Below are 27,384 nucleotides of genomic sequence, written 5' to 3'. Positions count from 1 at the left end.
CCAGGACGCTGCACGACTCGGTCCTTTACCCTCTTCCACTTCTTGCTCGTTCTCCTCGAGACCCACTTTGACCAACTTACCGATAACTGCACCCTCTTTCCCCTGGCACCCGTGACTACGGGCCCAGCCCCGCATCTGACAGTAGCTCACGGTTGTCGCGATTGGCTCTGCTGACACAAAATGGAATTTGATGGTACAGGCTCCCCCTGGAGTAACTGAGTGAAACTGCTAATAATGCCTTAGCACATTCGTTACACATTCTAATTTAGAAGTTACGTCTGATTTCCTAGAATTGGTAGAAGCATTTGTAGACTCAGGTATGTTCTGTTGAAATGAACTCCATTCTAGGAATTGGGGTGATGGGATAACTTTGGAACCCCATGGCTCCCCAAATGGAAATCAGAGGCCTTTGGAAAATGGTGTTATGGGTTCTGGTGCAGAAACTGTATGTTGTGTATGTCCTCATGTTTTCACAGGTACATGCCGGTTAATAGATGCTCTTTCGGTCATGAAGCTGGTATTAAACTTGAGAAGCTGCTTACTGATGAATGCATATGGGGGTGTGTGTGTGCGTACAGACATACATATGCACATATATTCCTGTGCTTCCTCGAATTTCTGATATAAAATGGAATTTGACAGTACAGAGTTCCTTAGGGTAATGAAATGGAATTATGAGTAATATCTTAGCACATTACACGTATTCACGTACAAGTAAAGGTCTGATTTCTCAGAAGTTGGTGGAAGCATTTTGGAGACTCAGCTATGTTCAATTAGAATGAGGTCATGTGCTTACTTGCCATCTGTGTATCTTTGGTGAAAAGTCTCTTCGGATCTTTCCATTGTAGTTTTTGTTATTGGGTTTTTTATTACTGAGGTTTAAAGAAATATATATATATGCGTTTGTACACACACACAGACACACACACACACACACACACACACACAGACACACACACACACACACAGAGGATACAGCTTTTGTTGGATTTGCAAAATTTCCCTCCTACTCTATGTCATGTCTTTTCGTTCCCTTAGTTCAACAGTGTTTCTCACAGACGAGTTCCTAGTTTTGGTCCAGTGCAGTTTATCAGTTTCCATTTTCATTTAGTTCAGTACGTATCTGGTTTGCGTTTTGGTTTCTGCTTTGACCCATGGGTTATTTAGAAGTGTGGTAGTTAGATTCCAATTATTTGGGGAGTTTCCAACCATCTTTCTGTCATATTTTGATAATGTAATTCATTACGTTACATTATATGTTGAGGATAATTACACGTGAGAATATATGGTGTATGATTTGAATCCTTTTGCATCTATAGAGACTTGCTTTATGACCCAGAATATGGTCTTTCCTCTTACGAGTCCTGTGTGCATTTGGGTTTTTGTCTTAGGGCTGTTCAGTTGTTGGGAAACATCCTTTCAGGCTTGCTCTGAAGCGTTACTGGGTGAGACCTTCGGTCTAGTGCCGACCGGCGGGCTCTGGCTCAGGGCTGCCTTCTGGGTACTGGGCCCCTCCCCCCGTCGTCGTGAGGGTTTCCACTGGGAGGTGTGAACGCCAGGGCTGTTCCTTCTGCTTCCTTTGGGTGGTCCTTTCCCAGCTGCGGTAGCTTCCTCGGATGACCCGCTGGTCACAGCCCGCTGAAGACCGGGGCAGGACGGGGGTGGGGTGGTGGGGAGCCCTCGGTCTCCTGCGCAGCGTCCCCTCCTCCACGCTCTGTTCTGTGCACACGGGCTGCCCGGCCCCCGCCTCCCACACCTGCCCCGCGTCTCCGGGAGACCGCTGGGCCCTGCCCGGGCCTGCCCTGCTTGAGCTCCGTGGAGAACTCTCCAGACCGCACGCTGGGGGCCATTGTGAGGCTTGCCGTACTTGTTTGCTCCCTGTCAGGGACCAGTGTCCTTACGGACTGAGGTCTGGAACATTCGTACGGAGGGAGGGTAAATTGGTCCTTGGTACTTCCTCGAGCCCAGAAGCAGACGTCCTGTTTGTAGGTTGCAGAGGTGCTGCCGAACACTCCGTGCCTGTGGTTGGAGGACAAGCGATGGGAGCGAGGTCTGTGGGCTCAGTAACCTTTGGAACCAGAGTTCCCCACTAGTTCTGAGGATCGCCTTGCATCTTTCCACCAAAAAAGTGACTCTGCATCAGCACCTCCCGTTTTGTGCGATTCTCATTTCACAATCCACATTCCCCTTTGAGAGGGAACTGGGCCCAGGTTAGGCCCTGCATTTGGCTTATTCAGCTCCAGCCCGAGGTCAGACTGACCCGGGATGGGTGTGGCTCCTGGACCCTAGCCCAGGAGAGGCTGCAGCTCCCAGGAAACAGGGAATTGTTATGACCTGGGCTGTCACTCCCTTTGTGGATTTAATGCTGTTATTTTTGGTTTTGGGGAAAAAAAAAGATTTGTAAGTCCAAATGAGAAAAATAGCACCTTAAACCCAGAAGCCAGCATCGTTTCAAAATAATGGCTCATGAAGCTTCTCCAGTTGCAGTTAAATTAGATGCTCCCCTCTGTGCTGGTCAGCGGTGCTGTGCTTGCCGCTCCGTGCTGGATGACAGACAGAGGCAGTGGGCTACCAAACGGGCATCAGAGAAGTTAGTGTAAAAGCAGCTGAAGGGGGTGTGAGTCGAGAAAGTAAATCAGAAAATGAGGGAGTAATGAGCCCCTGCTGGGAGAGGGTGGGCTGGCCGGGGGCGCCCTCCAGGTGAGTGTCCACACGTCACCTCTCTCCTCTCTCACTGGTTTGAGCACTGTGCTGGGAATCTTGGCATTAGAGGTAAGTAATGCCTTATTTATTTCTGCAAAGTCTAGTTGATCAGAAAACACAGCTCTGCCTAGACTAAAGGGAAACAGGTGAATGAAGGAAGGAAGCCAAGACTTTTTTTTAAGTTGAATTCTAAATATTTATTTTGAAATTGACCAAGTTTTATGTAACTGGAATCTAGAAGCTTTGCAGCCTTCAGTAACTTAGATTCTTATTATCTTATGAAGGTCTTTCTTGTCTAGCTGAGGAAAGGCCTAAAAACTGGTAAGGATGATGGCTGTCCCCTCACTGTGGTGATTAAGCAGGGTTTCCTGTAATACTTGGTAGCAGACGGAGGCAGACGAGCTAGCGAGAGAATGCAGACACCTCCTTCTGCTGAGGGCCTCTGGGGTGTCCTCATGTCCGCAGGTGGACTGTTTCTGGCTGGGTGTCCACAGCTTCTTTAGAAGAGCTGTGTTCAGTGTTTGTCAGTGTGTGTTTTGGAGCTACAGATTGGTTGACGGATGATGAATCAGGTTCCTGGGGTACATTTCAGATTATCTTCATGGGAGGAGGGAGACAGAAGTGGAACCTGCATTTTTGCAAAAGTTTCCCGGGTGACTGTCATGGATCTGAAAGTTGGAAGTCATTGTCTAACGGAGCCCGGCTGTGGTGGTGCGTGAATCCAGCGGCCTGGGCATGGGGCAGGGGGCTCAGTCTGAACCCAGCTGCTCTGCGGGAGGGCTGCAGGTGTGGCAGGGCAGCTGATCGTGGTTGCAGGAGCAGGGTGGTGTCTCCTGCAGGCCCTGCGTGTGCAGCTGGAACAGCTGGGATGTGGATGGGGACGGGCAAGGGGTGAGAGGGGGAAATAGTGTCACGGACCAGAAAGGACCAGGGAGGATTTGGACTGATAATAGGCCTTTGTGTAATCAGGCAGTCGGGCAATTTTTGGGAGAGGTGGCAACAGATTTTTGATGTCTTACATGAATGCTAGTATTAATAAGTCTCATTTATGAACTAAGTCTCAAAGAGACATTCACGTAGAGGCTTGGGTGTGTCCTCAGCAGTTAACAAAAAAGAGGAAGCTGTTTTCAGACTGAGCGACACCGCACAAAGAAGGCAGGCCGTCCGAAGTGGGAGTAGACGGGAACTGCAGCGTTGAGCCCGGGAGCGGCCGTCCCAGCAGACGGGCCGGAGCATGGGCGTTTGCAGGGGCCGTTACCGGAACAGACTCACCACTGATCATCTCGGGGATGATTTCCAGGACATACAGAATTTATCACTTCAACTTAAAATATAAGAATTGGGCAAACCATTTAATCTCCCTGGATCTCAAAATGAGTGGATTAGTTTAGATAACATCTTTGGTTCCCTCTCACTCAGTATCTTTACTATTCAGATTCAATGAAAGTTTTAATCCGTTCCTGCTCAACTGTCAAGCGAGGGTAGTTTTGCAGTTGTTCCAACCTACATTTTCCAATAATATCTTTTAAAATTGATAAATGTCTAGATACCCGTTGTAAATGGAATGTCATAGATCACACAAACGTGGGCATGGACTGTTAAGCAAAACTCCGGATCCCTCTCCCAGAAAAGGAAGTGTGCTCATGAACCCACGAGAAATAGCCTCCGAGTCATGGTTTTTTTTAATGTAATGGGTGGAGATGCTGCTCAGCCTGGATTTTTTAATTTCAGTTTTATCTTCCTGCCAAAAGCCAGGGTATTTTGTCAGACTCTTCTCTGGAGCTGAGTAGCCGTCTCCAGCGACATAGGGAGGCAGAGGACAGCGTGAAACAGAGCCAGTCTCCCTCCGGCATTTGGGTGGATGTACGTGGCACTGTAATTAGGGAGGAACAAATCCGGACCTAGACCTGCAGAAACAATTGAAGATTCTACGCCTTGAGTTGTGAGCAGGCACAGAGCAGAAAGAAGCAGTTTCCTTATTTAGTATGTCAGCTTCGGTATAGACAAGTGACTCCTCCCTTTTGAATCAGTGTGGATTTTTGTGCTGTTCGGGAAAGAACTGTCTGTACCTATTTTGCCCATTTTCTCTCCTGTTAAAAGACCTGTCCGTTTCCTTACAGAGACCAGTTCGTTTGTTCATTCAGCAAACGTTGATGGCCCACTTAGTTCCAAGCACAGTGCCAGGGACTAGAAGTGTGAGTTTTTGAATCAAAGTTATGCTGGACGCCAGGCGAAGCTTTGTGTCTCTTACTTTTTTCTGGTCCTTTTTTTCTCCCGTGAGTTCTGGCATAATTCCCGAAGCTGTTCTCTGTATCAGGTATTCCTCTTTCGAAACTTTTTTAGTGCTCTATTTTAAAGAATAAAGGCCAATCTGGTTTTTTTTTTTTAAGACCTCAAAATGTAGAGGCCTTAAGTTAACGTAGAAGTGTCTGGCTGAGGGCGCTGTCCTGGGGAGTTACTCTGGGGCTCACGTTTATAGTTCTGCTGCTTCCTACGCTGTTGTTCTCATCTGCAGAGTCAGAGCAAGGTCACTGCTGTGTCCAAGTTCAAGCCCACAGGACGGGCAAGAGAAATAGCTCAGGCAAGAAGTCTCTCCCGCGGCAAGGCAGGGGCCGCCTCACAGATCACTTTCCCTGGTAAGGACTTGGTGCTTGGCCATGCTCGGCTCCGGGGGAGGCTGGCGAAGGCAGTCCCAGCCCCTGGTCATGAAGAAGGAGGGGAGGAGATGGGGAGGTCCCCTGGTGGTGGGCCATTGGTGCCCATGCTGAAGTGGCGTCTTTTATGATCTCAGGAGCTCACCCACGTCCAAGGAGCTTGTGAGGGAAAACCAACACATTGTAGGTCTGAACTTGTTTTCTGTTCTTTCCTTCGTCCTTCATCCCTCACCCTCAGTGCGGACACGTCTGATTTCCCAGCATAAGCTGCCGTGCACATCAGTGGGTTAAGGAAACACCAGGGAAAGAGAGGTGGGGAGGACGTCACCCCTTTTCCTCGTTAGGTGGGGGCCGGCGCAGCGGGCCGTTCTGGTGGAAAAGCCTGAACACTACGAACAGGCTGTGTAGACGCGCGCTCAGGTTTTAGCCCTAATGTATACGCTTCGGTTCTCTCTTATGGTAAAAACCTTGGCTGGTCACCATTGTGTCACGGCTGCCTTTTTTGTGGCCCTCCTTCCCTTTTCTGCGTATTTCGTTTTCCCATCTTTTTCTTCTTCTCTGTGCTTCATTTGCTCATGAAAGGATTTATTTCTAACGTTAAGCTTTCTTTGATTTTGAAAGACCAGAATGTTAATGTATTAATCCTAAACCTGTCAAAATTAAATTTCTAAAGGAAATTTTGAGTGAGATTCTTATTTAGGATTTTCACTTTGATTATATGCTGGAGGACATGACTATGATATACAGACGTACTTCTGAGTGAGAATGTTTTGTTGTATTCTTTTCAGAGCTAAGATGCAATAAAATAACTTTATTAATTTTGATAGTAGTCTAATACTGATATGTAAATATATCTATTGTGTATGTATGAATACATGTGTATATATGCATATTGACGAAAATTTGGAAAATAAAAAATGCATATATCAGAAAATGTAAATCACAAATAATGCCATATTCTAGAAATTACCATTATTAACATTTTTAGCTGTTTCCCTTGTGTCTTTAATATGTATGATGTTGGTTTTTAAGAGCCATGGGCAATTGGTTGTCTTTTTTCTTCATTTTATTGTGCCATAATTTATAAATAAAAAGGATATTTAATAGAGGCATGATAGATAGACCCATTCAGTCTTGAGTTTTGTATTTTTATTTTTTATCAAATGTTAAGCTTTTTAATTTTGTTAAATTTTTGTGCATTTTTTATCCTACGGAAGTCAGAAAGAAATATTTAACATTTCTCGCCAGTCATTGCCTGCACACTTTGCTCCAGAGTCTTCAATTTAAATGTTTTCCTTTGCCAAGCTTAGATTTTTATGTGACTTTTAAGAGAGTAAGGACATACTCCTCCAAGCCAGACATCTGTTATGTATAAGCGTTGATCCCCCCCCCCCCCAAGAATAAATGTATTGCTTTTGTTAAGCTTGTTGGTCATGACCTCTTGACTTTTCAGGCTAATCAGCATCATGGGTTTGAAGGAAGCACATTTTATTTCTCCTAAAATTTGGGAAATCAGTTTATATTGCCGTATGGGCTGTGTGACAGAAATGATTTATTCCTTAATTCTGAACGCTTTATACAGCGGCTGTGGCTGTCTCTTACTCATCACTGTCCATCTGTAGTCTTTTGAACTATTCTGATTATTCTGTAGTTTCTTCTATTTTTTTTAATTATTAATGTAGTAAGTAACGGGCAATTTTGAAAAAAGAAAAAGGTTATTTTTCATACAAGTAACATGAAAATACTCATTTTTGTGCAGTCTCTTTCAGATTTCAATGGGAGCTTATTAATGTGGTTGTAATCATATACAATAGAGTTTTTACTTAATAACTTTCTATATTGCTTGCTGCTGTGGATGTGAATTACAAGATTATGTATATTTAAAAATCTGCGATCCTCCCCGCAGCCATTGTAAATATTCATGAACTTACCCGTAACTTAACACGCTTGAGAGAATTCTTTTATTGCTATGATATGACCAAATATAAATTTGTCTGATGTGTTTAATAATTACAGATTTAAAAAAATTTACAAATAGTTTTTATAAGTATGGCTTGGCTCATGCACCATTATACTTCCCATTTCTAAATTTTAATCAAATACATGCTTTGTGGTTTACTATTTCTCCTTTGTTCAGTATTTTAAAAAAACTTGTAAAATAAATAATTATGACATGTGAAAAGATATGTTTTCTTTTGACTTCTGCATTTTGACCACTATTTTCATGAGAAATAGCTAATGTAAAAACTGGAAATAACAAAAGTCTGTTGTAGTTTTTTAGTGTGTCCTTTAGTCAGGCAGATTTTTAGGTGCAGGGGATTAGACTGTTGTAAATAAGCCCACGTATTATGTTAAGAGAGTGCACAGAGGAAGGGGTGGTATGTCAATAAAATGCATTTACTGACCCATGTGTGAATTGGTGACCGAGATTGTTAAAGCATTGAGTTCTAAAAGTTTTTCTCTTATCTTTATGCTCGACAATGGAAAGTTTCACCGTATGGTCAAATAACATCTTCATCAGGTTCTCAACAGGGCACCTCAGTTAGTTTTCAGCTGAGTGCTTGACAGGATTTTCTCGGGAGCCGGCTGCATGGGCGTCTGGACGCGGGAGCCCGGGCTGGTTCTGTGCGTGCTGAGCGGGAGCAGCCCCTCTGATGCCGGGGCCCCACGCTCAGGCCACGGGGACAAAGACGTGCCTTTTGTTCCCCAGGAGAGGGGCTAATCCGACTGCTGCCCACTGGGAAGAACCTTTTATGAGAGGAAAAAAAACTTTCCTGGAAGGTGAAGGGTGAGCAGTTTAACCTCTGACCGTAAAATAAAAAAGCCAGTAAGGGGGGGGACGTGCTGTGCAGGGGAGGGGGCGAGGTGGGGGGACAAGAGGAGGAACCTCCCCCGGGGTCTCCATACGGGGGTTTATAAAAACAGGTCAAGCAGATGACTGTGAGAGATGGGTACTGGAGTTCTGGTAAACCAGGCACATGTCCAAAGGTGTCTTTCGACTTAACACGCTTAAACATAGGTGTTTAATGTCTTTATTTGAAGAGTACTCCAAGACTAAAATACTTCATTTGAAATATTTGAAGTCTTGCAGACTATAATATAAATGCAAGAAACAATGGAAGTGTATTATTATTATTATTATTATTATTATTATTATTATTATTATTATTATTATTATTATTACTATTATTATTTTGGCTGTTTCTCCCTAAATTAAGAAGCTCCATTAACAGACTTTGCTCAGTTCTGAATATTTATTTTCTTGCTGCATGAGGATAGGAGCCCGCTCATCCTTTTTTCGTGATGTTCTTTATGTGGTATGAGCACGTTATCTTTACAGACAGAGAGCAGCAGGGCTGTGTGCATCTCTGAACGCATTAAGACGCCCTTCCGTCTGATCGAGGCGTTCTGGTACCGTTGTATTAGCCCCGGTCTCTGGGCGGGTGGAGTTAGTCTGCAGCTCCAGACAGGAGCAGGTCATGGTCCTGGTGCTTCACAGCCTCTGAGTCTGTGTCTCCCTGTATTATCAATACTGGGAATTTAGTTATAATCCAACTGGAACTGACAGAAATTAAGTTGTTAGTCACTGGGTCACCCGCCCTCTTGAATCAACCGGTCTGGGCTGCTTGCTTCCCTGCTCCCCTCAGTCAGATATCAGTCCTGGGTAGTCATTAAGGTCCTCTGCGTCAGGGCTCGGTGCTCGGCTGTCCTGATGTGTACGTGTGCGGGGGGCGCTGTGGAACCAGCAGCCAGCTCGGCGGGTGGGGGTCCGAGGGGAGAGGAGGCAGATTTACGTGACGAGAAAGAACTAGCTCGTAGTAACCTCTCTTTGGGCTGATGCATTACCTTCGTTCACTGTGGCCACATTTCCACATCTGTATCTCAGTGTTTCTTCCTTCTTGCCTTTGTTAAATAGAATATTGCATTTGAGGCATAAAATACCTGCCACATTTGAAGAGTTGGGTCTTGTTAGCATAGGCAGTGGGGGGCCACTGAACATTTGTTTGGAGGGAGGCATAATAAAGACACTTTTTTGCGAAGATTAATTTAGTGGCAGAGGGTTGAGAAGGCTGAGCCGAGTGCAGGGAGACTAGGTGGGTCATAAGGCTGGAGAGCAGGGGGGACGCGGAAGAGGAGGGGTGGCGACAGCTGCCGTCACAGCGAGAACTAGCGCGATCAGGATGCAGGCTGGACGGAGGATGGAGGAGGCACACTGGGGCTGGTTCTGGGACTTTGAGAAAGCTCTGGGGCCTGGGTTCCATTAGCAGAGATGGATGGGACTCAGTCTTAGGTGCTAGTGTGAGGTGCTGGTGTAGTGAGATCGCTGGAAAAGTTGGGCACGAGATGCAGAGTTTTGCTGTGTGGATGCTGGTGAGCGACTCTGTGAAGTGCTTACGCTTAGATGTGTCCTGTGCACACATCTGTCTGTAATCTCACGTGACAAGTTACTCTTGTGAATCTGCGTTTGCTCCTGCAGCCTACTTAGAGAGAATCACTGTTTTCTGCCTGAAATACATGGCAAAGTCTTTTTAGTACGTCCCCAGTAACTTGTTACATATATGGTTTAAGGAAAACGAGTGAAAATTACTCTAGGGCTTAATTATTTGCAAGCAAGTTCAGACTAGTAGCTCTCTGCCCCTTCCGCAAAATGTTTCTTGTTGCCAGTATCTGTGTTATATTTACCAATCATAATATTGACCTCAAAGGTTAATGATGTATGTCCACGACTACTTCAAAGAAATTCTCGCCACCAACTGGGAAGACATTAGACATAAAACAACGGACGTGAGTTAGAAACAGAATGTTTCTTCGCATCTCTGCTTCTTTCATTTGTTCTTTTATAGTCTTATCAGGAAAGACCTAAAAATTCATCTCGTGCGACTGAGAGCTGGAATGTGATATCTAGGTTACGCACACTTTGCTTATCATTACACTTTTCATTGCAAAGTTTCTTAGTCTTTACATTTTAAAGGTGTTGCCCCAAAGTCCTTAGGCTTCTCTGGCTTGAGGGCACAGGTGACACCGTGCTGGTATTTAAACTTAGATGTCGACTGCTCGAGAACCCCTGTGTGAGGACCCTCCAGGTCTCTGTCCCATTTTGAAGTGTTCATTCTTTTTGAATATTCTGTGGGCCCCTCTGAGGTCTCCTGGGTGTGCCCCAGCTGCTCTGCTCCGTGTCTTTGATCTCGATGCCTGCCTGCGGTCGTCGCACATCACTGGTGCACTCAGTTCTCTAGACTTTAGAGTGTTCCGGCTAGGATGATGCTGTTGACGCTGGTTGGTGCCAACAGTGATGACATTTGCCCTCGTCCTGGGCTGCTTGCTGGTTTCACTGTTGCTGTTCTGGGTTCCTGGACTGCCATTCGTGATGGCGTCACCAGTCTCAGCTCTTTGCATTTTCAGTGGCACTGCACAGGCTGGATTGCAGTTCTGCGAAGTGAGTAAGGAGGTGGCCCCTAATTGTCTCTGTCAAAGGAGTTCTGCAGAACTAGAGCACCTTTAGATTTTACAAAACACTGTTCTTCCCTTCCCAGAGTACTCACATGCCGCCAAGACACTGGGTCAGGTCAGAGTCATAGAATGTCTGCTGTAATCTGTTGGGAGCATTTCCCTTTGACTCTTCAGCCCTATTGCATTCAGTCTCAGGACGGTGGGGCATCCTGTTCGTTTTATTTTATCTTCCCCCTTCCCTCCTATTTTACCACAAATTGTCCATACGTGTATGAATCCCAGTCCCAGAATACCTAAGACCAGAGTTCTTTTCCCAGGAGGTTCATTTTATGTGCTATCTGAATTACTGCAGTAGTTATAACTGGCTTTGTTAACTTTGTTGTCTTTTGATTTATACCCAAAACAGCAGCCAGGTGATCCTGTTAAAATATGTCAGAGTGTGCCACCTCTCTGCTCAAATTCTGGTGTGGGTCCCCTCCCTGGGGGGGCGAGCCGAGTCCCTTCTCGTGACTGACGAGGCCCTCGTTCTGCTTGCTCCTCCTTGTCTCTCTGACCTCCTGCCTCCTTGCTTTTATGTTTCGTATGAACAGATACAAGTTTTTCAAGGCCTTAGTCTTTTTCAAGACTATATAGTGTTTCATAGCATAATAATACTGTAACCATTTCCATTCTAATGGGCTTGTACATTATTTCCAGGACTTTGTTAGTTGCACAGTTGCAAACAATGATTCAATAAATATTGCTGTGTGTGTATACGTGTGTGTGTGTGTGTGTGTATGTGTATGTCTGAGTACAATAAATATATCATTTCTTGCATTTCATACTTTTCTTTTGGAGAATTAACTTTTTACTACGCTACAATCTTTCAAAGTTCTTTAGCAAGCATCCATATTTGGTAAATATCTTAGTTCTGTCTGTCTTAAAGTATCTTTATTTTACTCATATTCCTGTTCATACAGTTCTCAGAGGACATACATACTTTTTCAAAAGTTTCAAACACTTGACTCAAAAGTCTAACCTGCTACAGATTATATTTTCGTAAGATTCCACTGTCTTCTGGATTCCATTGCTGTCTTTGGGAAGTCTGCTGTCAGTGTAATTACATGTATGTATGCATGTGCGCGTCCGCATGTGTGTGTATAAATTTAGAGTTATCTCTTTTCCTCTAGGATGCTTTTGAAGTTATGTATGTCTTTTTGTACTCTGTAATTTCATTATAATGCCTCTCCATGTGTCTTTCTTGAGATCTTGCTTGGGTTTGCTGTGATTTCTAATTCTGAAGATTTATGTCTTTTACTGCTTTTGGAAAATTCAGTCATTATTTATTCTAATATTATTTCCATCTTTTCCTTGTTTTGTACACCCCAGCCTCTTAGATCTGATCTTTTATAACTTACATAGACCATATTATCATTCTAGTCTCCATTTTTCTTAATCTCTTTTATATTTCTCATTTTGGGAGGGGTCTCTGTGCCTCATTCTGTTTAATATCTTTTGTGTCTGATTCATTTTACTGTTTCCCTTTTAGTTTTATATAATCCATTTTTTATTTCATCTATTGAGCTTTTAATCTCATAGATTATATTTTTTCCATTTCTGAAAGTCCTGCTTGTTTTCAAAATTTGGCTTTTTTTCTTTTAACTAAAAAGGAATCTCTCATTGTTTGCCCATGTTTTGAATCCTTATTGTATTCTCTAATCATTTAACAAATCCTTATTATATATGCTGTTCCAAATAACTTTAAAATCTTAAGTCTTTGAGGGGAAGGGGTTCTAATCCTGTTGTTTGTTTCTGATGGCTTACAGATTTTCTGTAGTAAATTTGAATTGCAAACATCTTTGGCAAGACTTGGGTTGAGTGTTTCTCCTAGAGGGCAGATGTGCTTGCCCCTGTCGCAGCCTGGGGACACCATGTTTCTGGGATGACAGAATCCATTCTTAGACTCTGGAGGTACAAAGATAAGTAAGATGAGGAGTCATTGCATTTACAGTAAGTCTCTATGAATTTAGGTGTTCATTTCTTTTACATTTAACTTGAGTCTAACTTGAAAGTATTCTGAAAAAACTGAAATGCATGATTTAATTTGGTTTTGTTTTGTAGCTGTGTTTTTCATTTTAAAATTCACTTTTAAATGTTTTCAGTAGTTATCCTTAATAAAGCTCACACAGATTTTCATTTTAGTAAACTCTGAGTCATTTTAATAGTCAGTATGTTCTACTCATTAACTTTGGCTTATTCGCAAATGATTGAAGCTGTGTTATATCCAAGAGGACCAGGAGTCTGCTGTGTTTCAAACTGTGTATCAAACAAGAAAAGCTTTGACCCAGTTTGCCCTTGTGCTTGCAGTTATTTTTTGGTGGAGTATGAGAAGTATTTTAAGCGTTATAAATAAAATGAAATTGCTTTATGAGTTTCAATTAATTTTACATTTCTGAGGTTTCTTGTTAATGCTATTTCTTGAAAATCAATTTTAGTTCAAAGAGTTAACTATAATGAGTACTGTGAATATAAACACGTCTTTTCATTTAATCATATACTTGTAGAAAGAATATATAAAAAGCGACATCTCAGGCGCTGGTCCGAGAGCTAACTTGAAGCATGGCCTCTTGCCTGCTCTCCTCTGTAAGGGAATCATAACAAAAGCTGTTGCCTTAGGACATGATGAACATCTCAGCTGCCTGAAAGGTGTTTCAGTTTTCGTATGAGAGATCATCTTTCTGTAAGCAGTCTATTAACTTTTCTCCCCCCGCGTTCTAATAAAACTTTTGTGTCGGCTCTTAATGATTGGTATCTAAAAAACGTCAGAACATTGATTCTCAGCTGTGTGTTCCTTGTCATAGATTAATCAGGGTTGAACATCTGTGGTACAGCATTTCTTTCCCTTTTTTGTTGTTGAGGTTTTTTTCTGAGCTCAGGAAGGGCCCTTGGGACAGATGGCCCCTCACTGATGATGGTTCGATTGCCACGATCACCCACAGCTTCAGAGGAGTGCGAAGGAAGGAAATTGCTTTCTTTGTCAAGGTGTTTTCAATTCAATTCTCACCCATTAGCCCTGTTTGGTTAAGTTTGGAATTACTCTATCAGGTGATTGATGAGGGTTTCATTTTATCATAATAGGTCGTGTTTAAAAGGAGTGGAAGCAGCAAAATGATATATCAAACCTGCTATGGAGTATATTTTCTTAAGGTTCTTTGAAGTTCCTTTCTCATTACCATAGCTAGAATTTGCTTATGTATAAGCAGAAAGAGCTTCATTGTTCTGAGTTGTGATGCTAATTTTAGATCGTCCTGGGAAGAAACATTTATAAAGGCTAGAACTATTCCTTGAATTGCTTCTGTGGTTTGAGTTTCAAAAACACCAAAGTAATCTTACAGTAGTAGCTGTTTAATTATTCAGATGATTCTTCAGCGTGAAGGTAACAACAGTGGGGTCGTTACATTAGATATTTCCATACCACTGCTCGTATACATTTTAAATTGCTTTTAAATTTAAAGTTAAAAGCTCACACTTGCAGTTACCATTTTGTAACTGGTTATAAAATAAGTAATCTTGAAATAATAATTCCATTTCCTTAAGGTTTTTGTATATGTAAGTCAAACTCAAACAAGTAAGTGGAGAACTATTTTTGTTCTAGAATGAAAAGACACTGATTTGAATCTGTTAGTAATTAATATCCTGTTTTAGATTTCCTCACATACATATTTCCAAATATTGTTCAGAGAAATTCTGTAGGGTCTAGGCCATTAATTTATGAAAATGTTTAAATATTTAGCTTGCTGAAATATTTTCTAGTAGATAATAAGGAAAATTTCTAAACTTGTGAAAATATGCCTTAAACTGCTGTCCATTCAATGAACTATAAAATCACAGATTGAGAAATTCGAGCAAATCGGGCTTATCTGTAGTGTGCTTTTATGGGCAGCAATGTATTTTGGACTGTTTGTGTATTAGAAACAAGGACATCTGGATTCTAGTCTTGGCTCCAGCAGATCTAGCTTCTGACATGAATACAATATAACTTCCCAAGTATGAATGGTAAAAAAGGATCCTTAAGGCCCTCTTTCATCCAGAAAATTCTGATTCTATCCATACATAATGACCTATTTTTGAAAATTCCAAAAGAAAAAAAAAAGGCCCTAATTTACTTTTTACATTCACACACATTGACATTTATCCTGTCTGTTGTTTAGTTTGGAACTAATTGCTTAAATTCTGTGAAAGAAAGACTATAAGAAAGCACACACAAAAAGTATTTTCTCAGACATCATACATGGTGAGGGACGAAAAGACATTATCTTATTTAGATGTGGACTGTCAGTGTGTACGTATACGGCGTAGAGAGAGAGAGAGGAAATAATAGACCTTGTATCTTTATGTCTGTCTAGCTGTAATTCCCCACCCTTTTCCCTTAAATCATGGAATTCCAATGTCATAAAACACTTGAGTTTGAAATAAAATTATTCCCATTGTTACATTGTTACATAAATTATTCCCATTTAATAGTAACTATTAGCACTGAAATATTTTAAAAGCATTTTGGTAGCATCTTTCTTGCTAAAATTACTTCCTGCTGTCACTGTCATGGTTAATGTTTCTTCCCAGCCCTCTGAAAATAGACCTGTTGCCAACTAAAATATATACGTACTAGACGGAATTCTGAATTCCTCACTGCCACATTTTAAAGAATATCTTCAGTCAACAAATACCAAATTCTTTAACGTGTGGTTCATGTTGAGGGACATGTGGTCTGTGCTGTTAGTTCTCAAAGTGTGGTCCTCCCATCATCAGCATCAACATCACTTGTTAAAAGTACAGTTTTCAGACTCCCTTTGACCTCTTGCCTCAGACGTTCTGCAAGTGGGACCCAGGCATCTGTGTTTTAACAAGCTCTCTGGGCACTTCTGCTGCACACTAAAGTCTGAGAACTGCTGAGCTGGTCTTTTAAGAAGATGCTAACATTTTACATTAACATCTATTAACTTGAAAATAATTTATCCAAACACCTGACCATGTGTGCTTTATTAAGATTAATTAGACGTAGTCAGAATTTAATATTTTTCAGCAGTGAATTTGTTTTCACTTTTACTGGTGCTAGTCATCTTTAAGTTTGTAATGTTATACAATCTCTGATACTTTTTTTGGGGGGGTGGATCGATCGGCAAAGACTTTTATTAATGTCTCATTGGAATGAATGATTATCTTTCCACCAATGCTGTAAATCTGTTTTTCTGGAGTGCTTGCCAAGGAAAAATGGCAGGATACTGGGCTTCTGGATCTCTGGCTTCACTAAGGTCATCTGTGGCACTAAATGAAGGAGTGAGTTGCTTCCTTAAATATATTTTGTGTGTGTGATCAGGCTGGATATTAATAATTACTGAGTTTGCAAACGCTTTGACAGATGTCATGAAAATTTCAATTTTAGGAGTCTAATGTCAGCAAGATGGTGGAGCAGGAGACCCCACCCTGTACCCCCCCAACAAAGGCAAACGATTAGACAGCTGTCCATAAACGGGAACAGTTCTGGGAGAGCTCTGGAGCTCACTTAACTTCAGCAGCGCCGCGGGACAAAGACTCGAGAGTAACCACCGCGGGAAGGCAGGAGCCCCATTCGCCTGCGTCCCCACGTCCCGCAGGCCGGCACTGCTTGGTACCGGGAAGGAACTCTCCAGCGAGAAGGTGTTCCCCTCGTAGGGAAGGAGTGGTGGGGTGAGCGACCAGGTTACCCAGCCTTCCGGGGCACCGCACGGGGGTCCTGCTTCAGTCCCAGCCACCCAGAGGCCGGCAAAGCCCAGAGACGGCTGGGAATGAGGAAGAAAAACAGGCCACTGAGAGCTGCCACATGGTGGGAGCACTGTGGTTCGCCGTCACGGGGGTTTGCAGGTGACCCGGCTGGTTTGACCCCCTGCAGATTTTAGTGGCTCTCACCCAACAGGTGTTTGTGTTCGCTGGCACCAGCCACCTCCGTCCCTCCCCTGCTGGACCTGGGAACCGCCCCAGCAGCCAGCCCAGGCCTCTGAGCTGTACAGTGCCCCGGCCGACCCCCACTGCTGTGTGAGTGGTCGCACCGGCATGCCACCAGCCTCCATCCACTGCTGTGTGCACGCCTGCGGGAAGGCCACGCAGCCCTGAGGGAGCATGCGGACAGTCAAGGCCCCGCAGTGGCCTGCGGCCTGGGTCAGGCCCTGTTCTCTCCCTGGCCTGTACCACTGTGCTGACCCAGCAGGCTCTCCAGCTGGACCCTCATTACCAGTCTTCTCCGCTGTGTGCTAATGGAATAACCCATCAGCCAAGAGCATACCACTGGCGCCGGCTCCTACTGCTGTTTGTCCTGGTCCCTAGTCACTGGACCGGGAGGCGCTGTTGAGGACCCTCACAGCCCTTGCAGCCTCAGTGAATCCCCTGCAGTACTTGCCAAGGACCACGCAGTTGTACCCCAATGGCCTGAGCTGATGACCCGTCACGTGCCCCTGCGTCTGGTGCTAGGCCTGGTCACAGCACACTCCAGCCTGCCTCCACCCACAGGTTAGAGTCTTCCCTTATGGAAGTCAGTCTGTAACATCTGGAAGTAATGGCTGCTTCTTCAGATGCACAGACACATATCCAAGACCACAAGGATCATGAAGAATCGGGGAAGCAAGGCTCCATATCGATACTGTAATATGGTGATGTGTTAACCAAAGGAGCACGGTAAACCTCCAGCAACTGGCCCCAAAGAAATGGAGTTCCAGGAATTGCCTGACAAAGAATTCAAAATAATTATTCTAACAATGCTTAGACAACTACAAGAGAACATAGAAAAGCAATTTAAATATATCAGGAAGACAGTACAAGAAGAAAATGAGAAGTGTTACAAAGAGATAGCCAATATAAAAAAGAACCAAATAGAAATTTTGGAGCTGAAGAATATAATGACTGAACTGAAGTAATTAATAGAGAGCTTCAGCAGTCGGCTGGACCAAGCAGGAGAATCTGTAAGCGTGAAGACAGATCATTTGAAATAAACCACTGCGTGGAGCAAAAAGAGGAGAAAAATGAAAAAGAATGTTGAAAGCCTTTGGGTCTAACGGGACACCATGAAGACAACCAGTCACATGCCACTGGAGTCCCAGAAAGAGAAGAGAGGAAAAAGGGGGTAGGAAACATATTTAATGAAATAATGCTTAAGAACTTCCCTAACCTGGAGAGAGATTTGAACATCCAATTCATGAAGTTAATAGTAATAGGTCACCCAAAAATTTAAATCCAAGATGATCTTCTTCATGTCACATTATAATAAAACTGTCTAGAATCAACAACAGAGAGAATTTTAAAAGCAGTAAGAGAAAACCAGTTTCTCTCAGGAAAGGCAAACAACAGAGTTTTCAGCAGAGACCTTGCAGACTAGGAGAGAATGGAATGATATATTCAAAGTGCAGAAACAGACTGCCAACCAAGAATACAGCTGATCTTGAACAGTGTGGGCGTCAGAGGCCTCCCCACACCATGCAGTAGAAAATTCATGTGTAGTTTACAGTCGGCCCTCCTTATCTGCATGCAGCTCTGCAGATCATTTAGTACTGTAGTATGTGTTTATTGAAAAAATCTGCTTATGAAGGGATATGTGCAATTCAAACCTGTGTTGTTCAAAGTTCAACTGTACTATACCCAAGAAAGTTGTCCTTCAGAAATAAAGGTGAAATAAAGACTTTCCCAAGCACACAAAAGCTGAGGTAGTTCATCACTATTATACCTGCCTTACAATAGAGGTTGAAAGGACTTCTGCAGCCTGAAATGAAAGGATGCTAACTATGAAAGCATATGAAAAGGAATGACACACTGTTGAAAGCAAGTGTATAGTCAAACTCAGGATGCTCTAATACTGTAATATGGTGGTGTGTTAACCACTCGACTCTAGAATAAAAGTTGAAAGACAAAAGTATTAAAAATAGCTATAGCTACAGTAATTTTTAAATAGATACACAGTATAAAAAGATGTACAGTGAGACATCAGAAACATAAAATGCATGTGAGGGGAAATAAAAGATAGAGTTTTTGTATGTGATCAAAGTTAAGTTGTGATGAGGTTAAAATAACTGTGATATCTCCTAAGATTTTTCAAGGGTAACCACAAGACAAAAATCTATAGTAGATACACACAAAATAAAGATAAGGAAATCAAAGTATCTTACTATGGAAAACCATCAATTCACAAACAAGACAAGAAGAAAGGAAGAAGGGAACTACAAAACAGAAAGCAATGAACAAGATGGCAATTCTATGTCCTTATCTATAAGTGATTAAATGTAAATGGACTAAATTCTCCAATGAAAAGGCATACAGTGGCCCAATAGATAAGTGAACAAGACCCAACTATATGCTGCTTACAAGATGCTCACTTCCATTCAGACACATATAGGCTCAAAGTGAAGCAGTAGGAAAAGATACTCCCTGCAAATGGAAACCAAAAGAGAGCAGAGGTAGCTACATTTATAGACAGCTCTATTAGGCAAAATGGGTTAAGTCAAAAACGATTACAAGACAAGGACACTGTATAGTAATAAAGCGGTCAATTCATCAAGAGATCGTAACAATTGTAAATATGTATGCGTCCTACATCAGAACACCTTAACCACCAGGCAAATGCTGACAGACCTGAAGGGAGTGATAGACAGTGTGGTGACAGAGCACTTCCCTACCCTACTTTCAACAATGGGTAAATCATCCAGACAGAAAACCAGTAAGGAAACTTTGGCCTTTGACCATGCTTTAGATCGAGTGAACCTAACAGACGTATACAGAACATTCCATCCAACAACTGCAGAATATACATGCTTCTCAAGCACACATGGAACATTCTCCAGGATAGGTCATATGTTAGGTCACAAAATAAGTCTCAGTAAATTTTCAAAGTTTAAAATTATACCAAGTATCTTTTCCAACCACAGTGGTATAAAACTTGAAATCAATAACAAGGGGAAAACTGGAAGATTTACAAAGATGTGGAAATTAAGCAGCACACTCTTGAATACCCAGGAGGTCACAGATTAAATTAACAGGGAAATAAAAAAATATATTGAAACAAATGAAAATGGAAATATACCAAAACTGATAGAATTCAGCAAAGGCGGTACTGAGAGAGAGGTTTATGGCAATAAGTATGTACATTAAGAAAAAAGAAAGATCTCAAACAACATAACTTTATATCCCAAGGAACTAGAAAAAGAACAAACTAAGCCCAGAGTTAGCAGAGGGAAGGTGATAACAAAGATTATAGCAGAAATACATGAAATAGAGAATAGAAAAACAATAGAAAAGAGCAACAAAACTACGTTAATTTTTTGAAAAGATAAATAAAATTGACAAATCTAGTTAGACTTACCAGGAAAAAAAAAAAAGAGGACTCAAAGTTATAAATGATAAATGGTATCATTACCATTGATACCCCTGAAATCCTGAGAGATGACTGCGGACAAGTGTATGCCTACAAGTTGGGCATCTAGAGGAAGGAGAGATGGATGCATTTAACCATTCAGATATGTAATGACCAAGTCTGAATCATAAACAAATGGAAAATCTGACCAAAGCAAGGAAGGAGATTGAATCAGTAATCAAAAACCTCCCAACGAAGAAAACCCAGGTTCAGATGGCTTCATGGGTGAATTCTTCCAAACATTTAAAGGAGAAATTAATGCTGGTTTTTATTATATTCTTCCAAAATATTGAACACTCCCATACTCACTTAATAAGACTAGTATTACCTTGATGCTAAAACCAGATGAGAATACTGAAAATAAAGAGACCTACAGACCTGCTGTGGAAACAACCTAAATGCCCATCAGTGGATGAATGGATAAAGAACATGTGGTAAATAAGTACCGTGGAGTGTTACTCAGCCCTAGAAAAAAGGAAGGCTCCCTTGCCGTTTGCAGCAACATAGGTGGATGCTGAAGGTGCTATGTTCCGTGAAATAAGTCAGAGAAAGGCATATAACCATATGACCTCACTCAGATGTGGAATCTAAAAGCATTGAACTCAGAGAAGCGTAGAATGGTGGTTGCCAGGGGCTGAGGGGCGGCGGGAGATGGAGAGATGCTGGTCCAAGGGAACAGAGTTTCATTTACGAGATGAGTAATTTCCAGGGCTCCAATGTGCAGCCTGGTGACTGCGGTTCACAGCCCTATGTTGTGTATTTGATAGTTGCTACGGGAGTGGAGCTTTATTGTTCCCACCATAACAACAATAGCAAAAACAGCAAATAAGCAATTACGTGAGGTAAAGGATGTGTTAATCAACCTTATTGTGGTGAAGATTTCACAGTATATACGTTCATCAAATCATCTCATTCTACGCCTGAAGCTTACACAGTGTTAGATGTCAGTTATATTTCAATATAGCTGGAAAAATTATATTTTAGCTATGATTTAATTCCACACTGTTGTTTTTCACATAATAGTATATGTAGAAAATATGTATATGGTAAATTTTATATGGTATATGCATATAGTATACATATACTATTTATAGTAGTATAAAATATTTACATGGCGAACTTGAGTGAACATGTAAGACTGTTCTTTCAGATGATCCTTGGGCGGGGGGAGGAGAGGAGAGGAATTGATTTGATAATTTTCAACACCTACCTCTGATGACAGACAGAAAACATCGTCATTTATAGGTGTAAATCTGGAACTTTAGGCACCTAATTTCATAATTACAAATATTCCATTTATTTATTTTACTTTTTTCCTCAGTCCAACTGATATATGCAGCAGATTTTCTACTGAAAATACACTGTTTTAAAATGCATTCGCATGATTTGGTATAACATTTAGTACTAATGGATTTTACAGGGGAAAAAACCCCTCACTTCCCTTTTTATTACCTTTAGATCAGCAACTTACATCTGAAACCAGCCTTCTGTTTAAGTGCTTTTTCCATCTGACAGAAACCTCAGCCCTGCCCGCGTCTACTAGTCATCTCTTGCACCTTGGCTGTTGGATGATGATGGGGAAATACCGCGTTGTTGCCATTAGACACTAGGTTGCAGGCGCCCCCAAACTGAATGCTCACCAGTGCGCTGAACAGCTAACTCACAGCTCCTCCTGAAGCCGCCGCCAACTTCCCTCTTAGCAGAGAGCTTTGCCCCAACCACACCTGAAATAATTAGCAGCTTTTACACCGAACTCTTACCTGTGCACCACACGTTCTAAAACCCCCTTGGATCCACGTCTCTTCTCCTCTTTTATTTTTCCAATAAGAATGGGAACCGTTTTCCAGCTTCTGTCCAGGGCTCGTGTCACTGTCTGGATCAGAAGCCCCTCTCCTGTCTCCTCAGCGATGTTTCTCTCTCCTTTTCTGCCTCTCCCGGCTCACCAGTTCCCATTTCCATTTAGACACGTTCAAGGCTGCATCAGAACGAGGGAAACCGAACAAACCCACCTGGCCTCACCTCTCTCCTCCTACTCTGCTCTCTTCTTCCCCGCACAGTCTTTTTGAGACAAAAACACTGTCTCTCCTTCCTCATACTCACCCCCTAATCTTCTTTAGAAGATTCCCTTCCTTCCCCTGGAGGGAAGGGAATACGGTTGCCATTCTTCAGTCGTCACCTTAATGTTTTGCCACATTTGAGGATTATTTCTGACGCACTCTCTTCCCTTGACTTTCGTCACAACACACTCTCTGGCTGTCTTCTTCACATGTTCCTGGTCCTTCCTTCTCACTCGGTTTGGTGGCTTCCTGTGACGCCTTGGATGCACGCTGAGCTCTGTAGTCTGGCCCCAGCTCTCCGGCTTCACTCCTTGACATTCCCTCTCTCCTACTCTACATTCTGGATACGTGACTTTTCTTTTCTCTCAGTTTCCAAAATGATTCTGCTTTCTTTTAACCTCTGAGACTTCATGCACACTGTCTCTGCATTCTGGAACGTTCTCCTCTGCCCGCTCTGTGCCTCAGATCGTCCTTTGCTTGTCTTACTGAGGTGGTGGTTTGCGCGTGCTTTTCTCCGTGAAGTGGCGCAGTGACCGTGTGGGTTACGCTGGCTTTGCGCCCGCTGCCCTGTGGCATCCCGAGCCTTTAGCGTGACACCCGTGAAATCGTGTTGCGTTGTAGGTTCAGGTGCCCTCCTTTTCTATATGTTGTAAAGAACAGCTTTGTTTAATTCACCATTCCATCTCTGTAGATGGAATATATTCTCGAATGATTCTTGCTCATTCGTATTTACGAGACATCACCATTCTCTCATTAGGAACGTTTTTTGAAATTATTAAGCCAGTGAATTCTCAGGTTGAGTTCAGGTGTTCCTGCAGGCTAGCTTGTTTGCACAAAAAGTAGATAGCTCTCTGACATTTTCCTCCCCGTGTTCTGTAAGGCTTTGGAAGGCAGAGACTTTTCCTGTGCCTTTAGCACTGCATAGATTTTTAAATGAAATAAACTGAACTTAAGTGGGGCAGAGAAATTTATTGATCCTGGAAATTACTTAAAATAACTGCTCCTCCGGTCTCAGAGATCTAGTTTCGGACATGAACTAGCCTTATAATTAAGACATACTCCTCATTGTTTTGGCTTCAGTTTCCTCATTCGTAAAATTCTGGCTCTGCAACATAGGTGGATAAGCACTGAAAGCTGTAATCAAACAAAATACTAATATTCTATAGTCTGCCTTTTCAAAAGTACATAGTGTCTGAACTGTGATTTTTACAAGTATGTAATTTTAAAGATATTCATCTATGAATTCCACAGAATTAAGTAAATATTATTCATTTATGCAAATCAAGAGTCTTTTTCCTGCGGTAAAAAAATAGTGTACTTTAAATCACAGTAGTATGTTAAATTTTTTAATTTTTGTTTTTAGTTACAGGCCAGAAAATGTGAAAGGTCTGATTGTAAAGGAAATTAAAATATTACTGAACTTTTCTCACTTTACATTAAAAAAGACCCTCAGTCAGGAACTTGGAATACGTGTGTGTGACGCACTAGTAATTCATTAAATGTGCTCCTCCCAAGTGTGCTGATGTAATGATAATCTGTATTTTTCTCACTACACTGCAGCTTTCTCTTATTAAGATAAGAGATTAACTACATTTATGTAAAAGTCAAGTTATATAAACTTCCTTTCATGTTTATTTGGTTTCTGGATTGTTGGTGGCAAAGTTTCTTTCTGAAGTAAGATGTGGCGTCTCCCCTGCATTACGGGGAGGCATCAGAGGGAGGAGAGACGGTGTTTCAGCCGTCACGGGCAGTGGGGCTTCCTGCCAGGGTTCCCACCCTCTCACCCATAAAACCAGCATGAAGTCGCCCTGACTTTGCCAGATCAGATCTCGTATCTGGAACGTAATCCTCAGGGAACAGAAAATTTCAGTCTTCGTGCATAAATTTGGAAATTGGATTATTACTATTTTTTTCAGGGTCCTTCTGTTTCTTCCTCCACAGTCTTTGTAAAAAGCTGCTGCAAAGATGTGTCAGATATGGGGTAAATCTAACAACACAGGCAACAACTAAGTGAATCCATTTCAAAAGATGGGTGCACATGATTTTAATAAATTTTGGGGGTGCTGAAGTGTAAAACTCATTTAGTGAAGATAAAAGAAACAGGATATTTTCCACTACATGATTGAAGCCATGGATGCCATTTCATGTATTCACTTGTTCATCCTTTGTGGAAGAACAGACGGTACAGGGAAAACCAGCGTAGTGGGGACGAAGCAGAGCGACGTAACTGGGTAAGGGCTGCAGACACTGCGGGCAGACTGTCCAGGCCGCACAGCCCGGTGAGCGTCCTGGTTTTAAGACATAAGTGTAAGAAATCTGTCACAGTTTCTCAAATGCCACTGTAAAATTGAGGTTGTTTAAAAGGGATGTTTAAAATATTCACATTGAAACTCTTGAACACCGCTATTTATAAGAAAGAATTATTCTTCATTTCTGTCTGATGATTTGTTTATACGACCGTTGGTTAATATTAGTTTATCAGGGTAATAACTTTTGTTTAATATATTATGAAGATTCCATCATACACTTTTGTTTTATGACATTCAAGTCTTAATAACTACCATTTTGGTAAAACTGCCCCATAAACACACACACGCACATTTACAACATAATCTTCCACAGGACATTAACGTCTTAGTATTTTAGATGGTCTGTAATGCATGTCACATTCATTGTAGAAAAGTATACATTTTGTTTTACGTGAAGGCATAATCATTTAATATTGCCTCCATAAATTTGTAATGCGTTTTCTTATACAAGATGTTTTAAATGATTTTTATATTAATTTATGTAGAAATGTTTTATTCCTTAGTAAGTAAAAAGGTTAATTGCACAAAGCATGCTTTCTGTTTTTCAAGTTAAAATATTTGGAAAAAAGTCTTTTGAGCTTAATAAATCATACAGCAAGAGGAATCGGCTTGTGCTGAAAATGCTATGTAATTATTGAGTTTGGAAATTAAAAACTTGTTATGCATCCTCAGACTGTATTTTTAAAAAAGCAGAATGGAATAGTGGAGAGAGTGGGGCTGAGCTGTAATTTTTCACTGACTGGGCTCATAAAGTGATGTCTTTGATCCAACAAGGCCTTTTACCTGGAGTGGGGTTCAAATCCTGTGGTGTTGGTGGTACTGGTTGCTTACACTGGGCTTTCCGAGGCTTTTCGTAAGTAACGTTACCCATGGCACACCATCCTTTTAAAGCACATTTACAGTATTCAGAAGTATGTTTTTGACAGAATTAAAAAGTAAGTATGCAACCAAAATATTTATTAGTGCTAATTGAAAGGACTTCCTTTAATTGTGTTAAGTAGAAGAGAAATATTGTGAAGGAATAATGGAAATGAAAAACCAGCGGGAATATTTGTAAAACAACATTGATTTTTATCCATGAATAACTAGATGTAACATATTAGGAAAATTTCTCTGAAATGCCCTGGAAATTGTATTTTAAGTAAGCTTGATGCCTTATGCCTGCCAGCTTATCTATTATTTTAGAAACTTCTGTGTAGAGTTGCAAATATGAAATTTCAAAAGTGAACCTTGGTACAAAACTAACATTATTCCAGTGTTATAAATTTTTATTCAGGATTTTATTTTTATTTTTTCAAGTTCAGTTATAGTTGATATATAATAAATGTAAGTTACAGGTTGTACAACAGACTGATTCACAATTTTAGAAGTTGTATTCCATTTACAGTTACTACAAAGTACTGACTGTGTTCTGCGTGTTGTGCAGCACATGCTCGTGGCTTATTTAGTTCATACATAACAGTTTGCTCCTCTTAAGCCCGTGCCCCTGTCTTGGCCCTCCTCCTTTCCCTCTCCCCACTGATAACTACTAATTTGTTCCTTGTATACGAATCTGTGTCTTTTTTGTTATATTCACTAGTTTGTTTTATTTTTTAGATTTCTCATGTAAGTGGTATCATACAGTATTTGTCTTCCTCTGTCTGATGTTTCACTTAGCATAATGTCCTCCAGGTCCATTCATGTGGTTGCAAATGGCAAAAGTTAATTCTTTTTTATGGCTGAGTGTTCTTTCAGTGTATATGTGTGTGTGTACCACATCTTCTTTATCTAGTCTTCTGTTGATAGGCACTTAGATTGCTTCCATATCTTCACAATTAAAAGTAATGCCGCTATGAACATTGGGGTGCTTGTATCTTTTCAAATAAATGTTTTCATTTTTTTTTTTGGATATATACCCAGGGGTGGAATTGCTGGGTAATATGGTAGTTCTCTTTTTAATTTTTTGAGAAACCTCCGTGCTGTTTTCCACGGTGGCTGCATCAATTTACATTCCCACCAACAGTGTGGGAGGGTTCCCTTTTCTGCAAGTCCTTGCCAACATTTATTGTGTTCTTTTTGATGATGGCCATTCTGACAGGTGTGAGGTGATATCTCATTGTGGTTTTAATTTGCATTTCTCTGATGATTAACGATGTTGAGCATCTTTTCATGTGCCTGTTGGCCATCTGCATGTCCTCTTTGGGAAAATGTCTGTTTAGGATTTTAAATGGAAACTTGAAGTGATGTATTTTGGTCTGTTTTCTGAGGGCTGTAATATATTTGATTACATATTTACCCCATTTATATATATATTTTCAAATGAAAGCCAGTGTCCTCAGTGGAAATATATATATTTATATTTCAGAATCTTAAAATCTAAGATATGTAAAAAGTGAGCTGCTAAAAGAGATAATGATTTTTAATAATCTGACCAAGCTATTAACTTTATTATTTGTTTCCCAAAAGTCATTAAAACCCTTCAAAGGGCAAAATATTTAATTTGGAACTTTATTAACTGCAAATATTTAAAGAAAAATTAAAAATTATTTTTAAAAGTAGCTCTGCCAGTTTTGAATATTTTGACAAGACTGTTGCTGAAGGTGTGTTCCTTCCTCTGTTTAACGCCCTGTCAATTATTTGCAGATCCGGTGGTGTTGTGGAAGTTCCCAGAGGACTTTGCAGACCAGGTTGGAACCGCATAATTTTTTTTAAAAAAATTTAAAATTGGAGTTATTATGATTGTTACTACTGTTACTGCTACCGCTACTTCATATGAATTGCTATAAGTATTTTGTCTTGATCAGCTGTGAGAATAAAAAGCC

General features: G+C 41.3%; 1 protein-coding gene across 3 annotated transcripts in view; it reads left to right on the top strand.

The window, feature by feature from the left end:
• Nucleotides 1-27,384, top strand: part of DENND1B (DENN domain containing 1B) — a 206,821-nt gene that overhangs the window by 28,335 nt on the left and 151,102 nt on the right. For all 3 annotated transcript variants that reach the window (XM_064477293.1, XM_031438344.2, XM_064477292.1), the window contains exon 3: nucleotides 27,206-27,249. In XM_064477293.1, the coding sequence (XP_064333363.1) occupies nucleotides 27,206-27,249 (44 nt within the window). The remainder of the gene's footprint in view (nucleotides 1-27,205; nucleotides 27,250-27,384) is intronic.

This window comes from Camelus dromedarius, chromosome 21 (assembly GCF_036321535.1).
Source record: "Camelus dromedarius isolate mCamDro1 chromosome 21, mCamDro1.pat, whole genome shotgun sequence".
NCBI classification, from domain to species: Eukaryota; Metazoa; Chordata; class Mammalia; order Artiodactyla; family Camelidae; genus Camelus; species Camelus dromedarius.
This window is presented reverse-complemented; position numbering and strand designations above follow the sequence as displayed.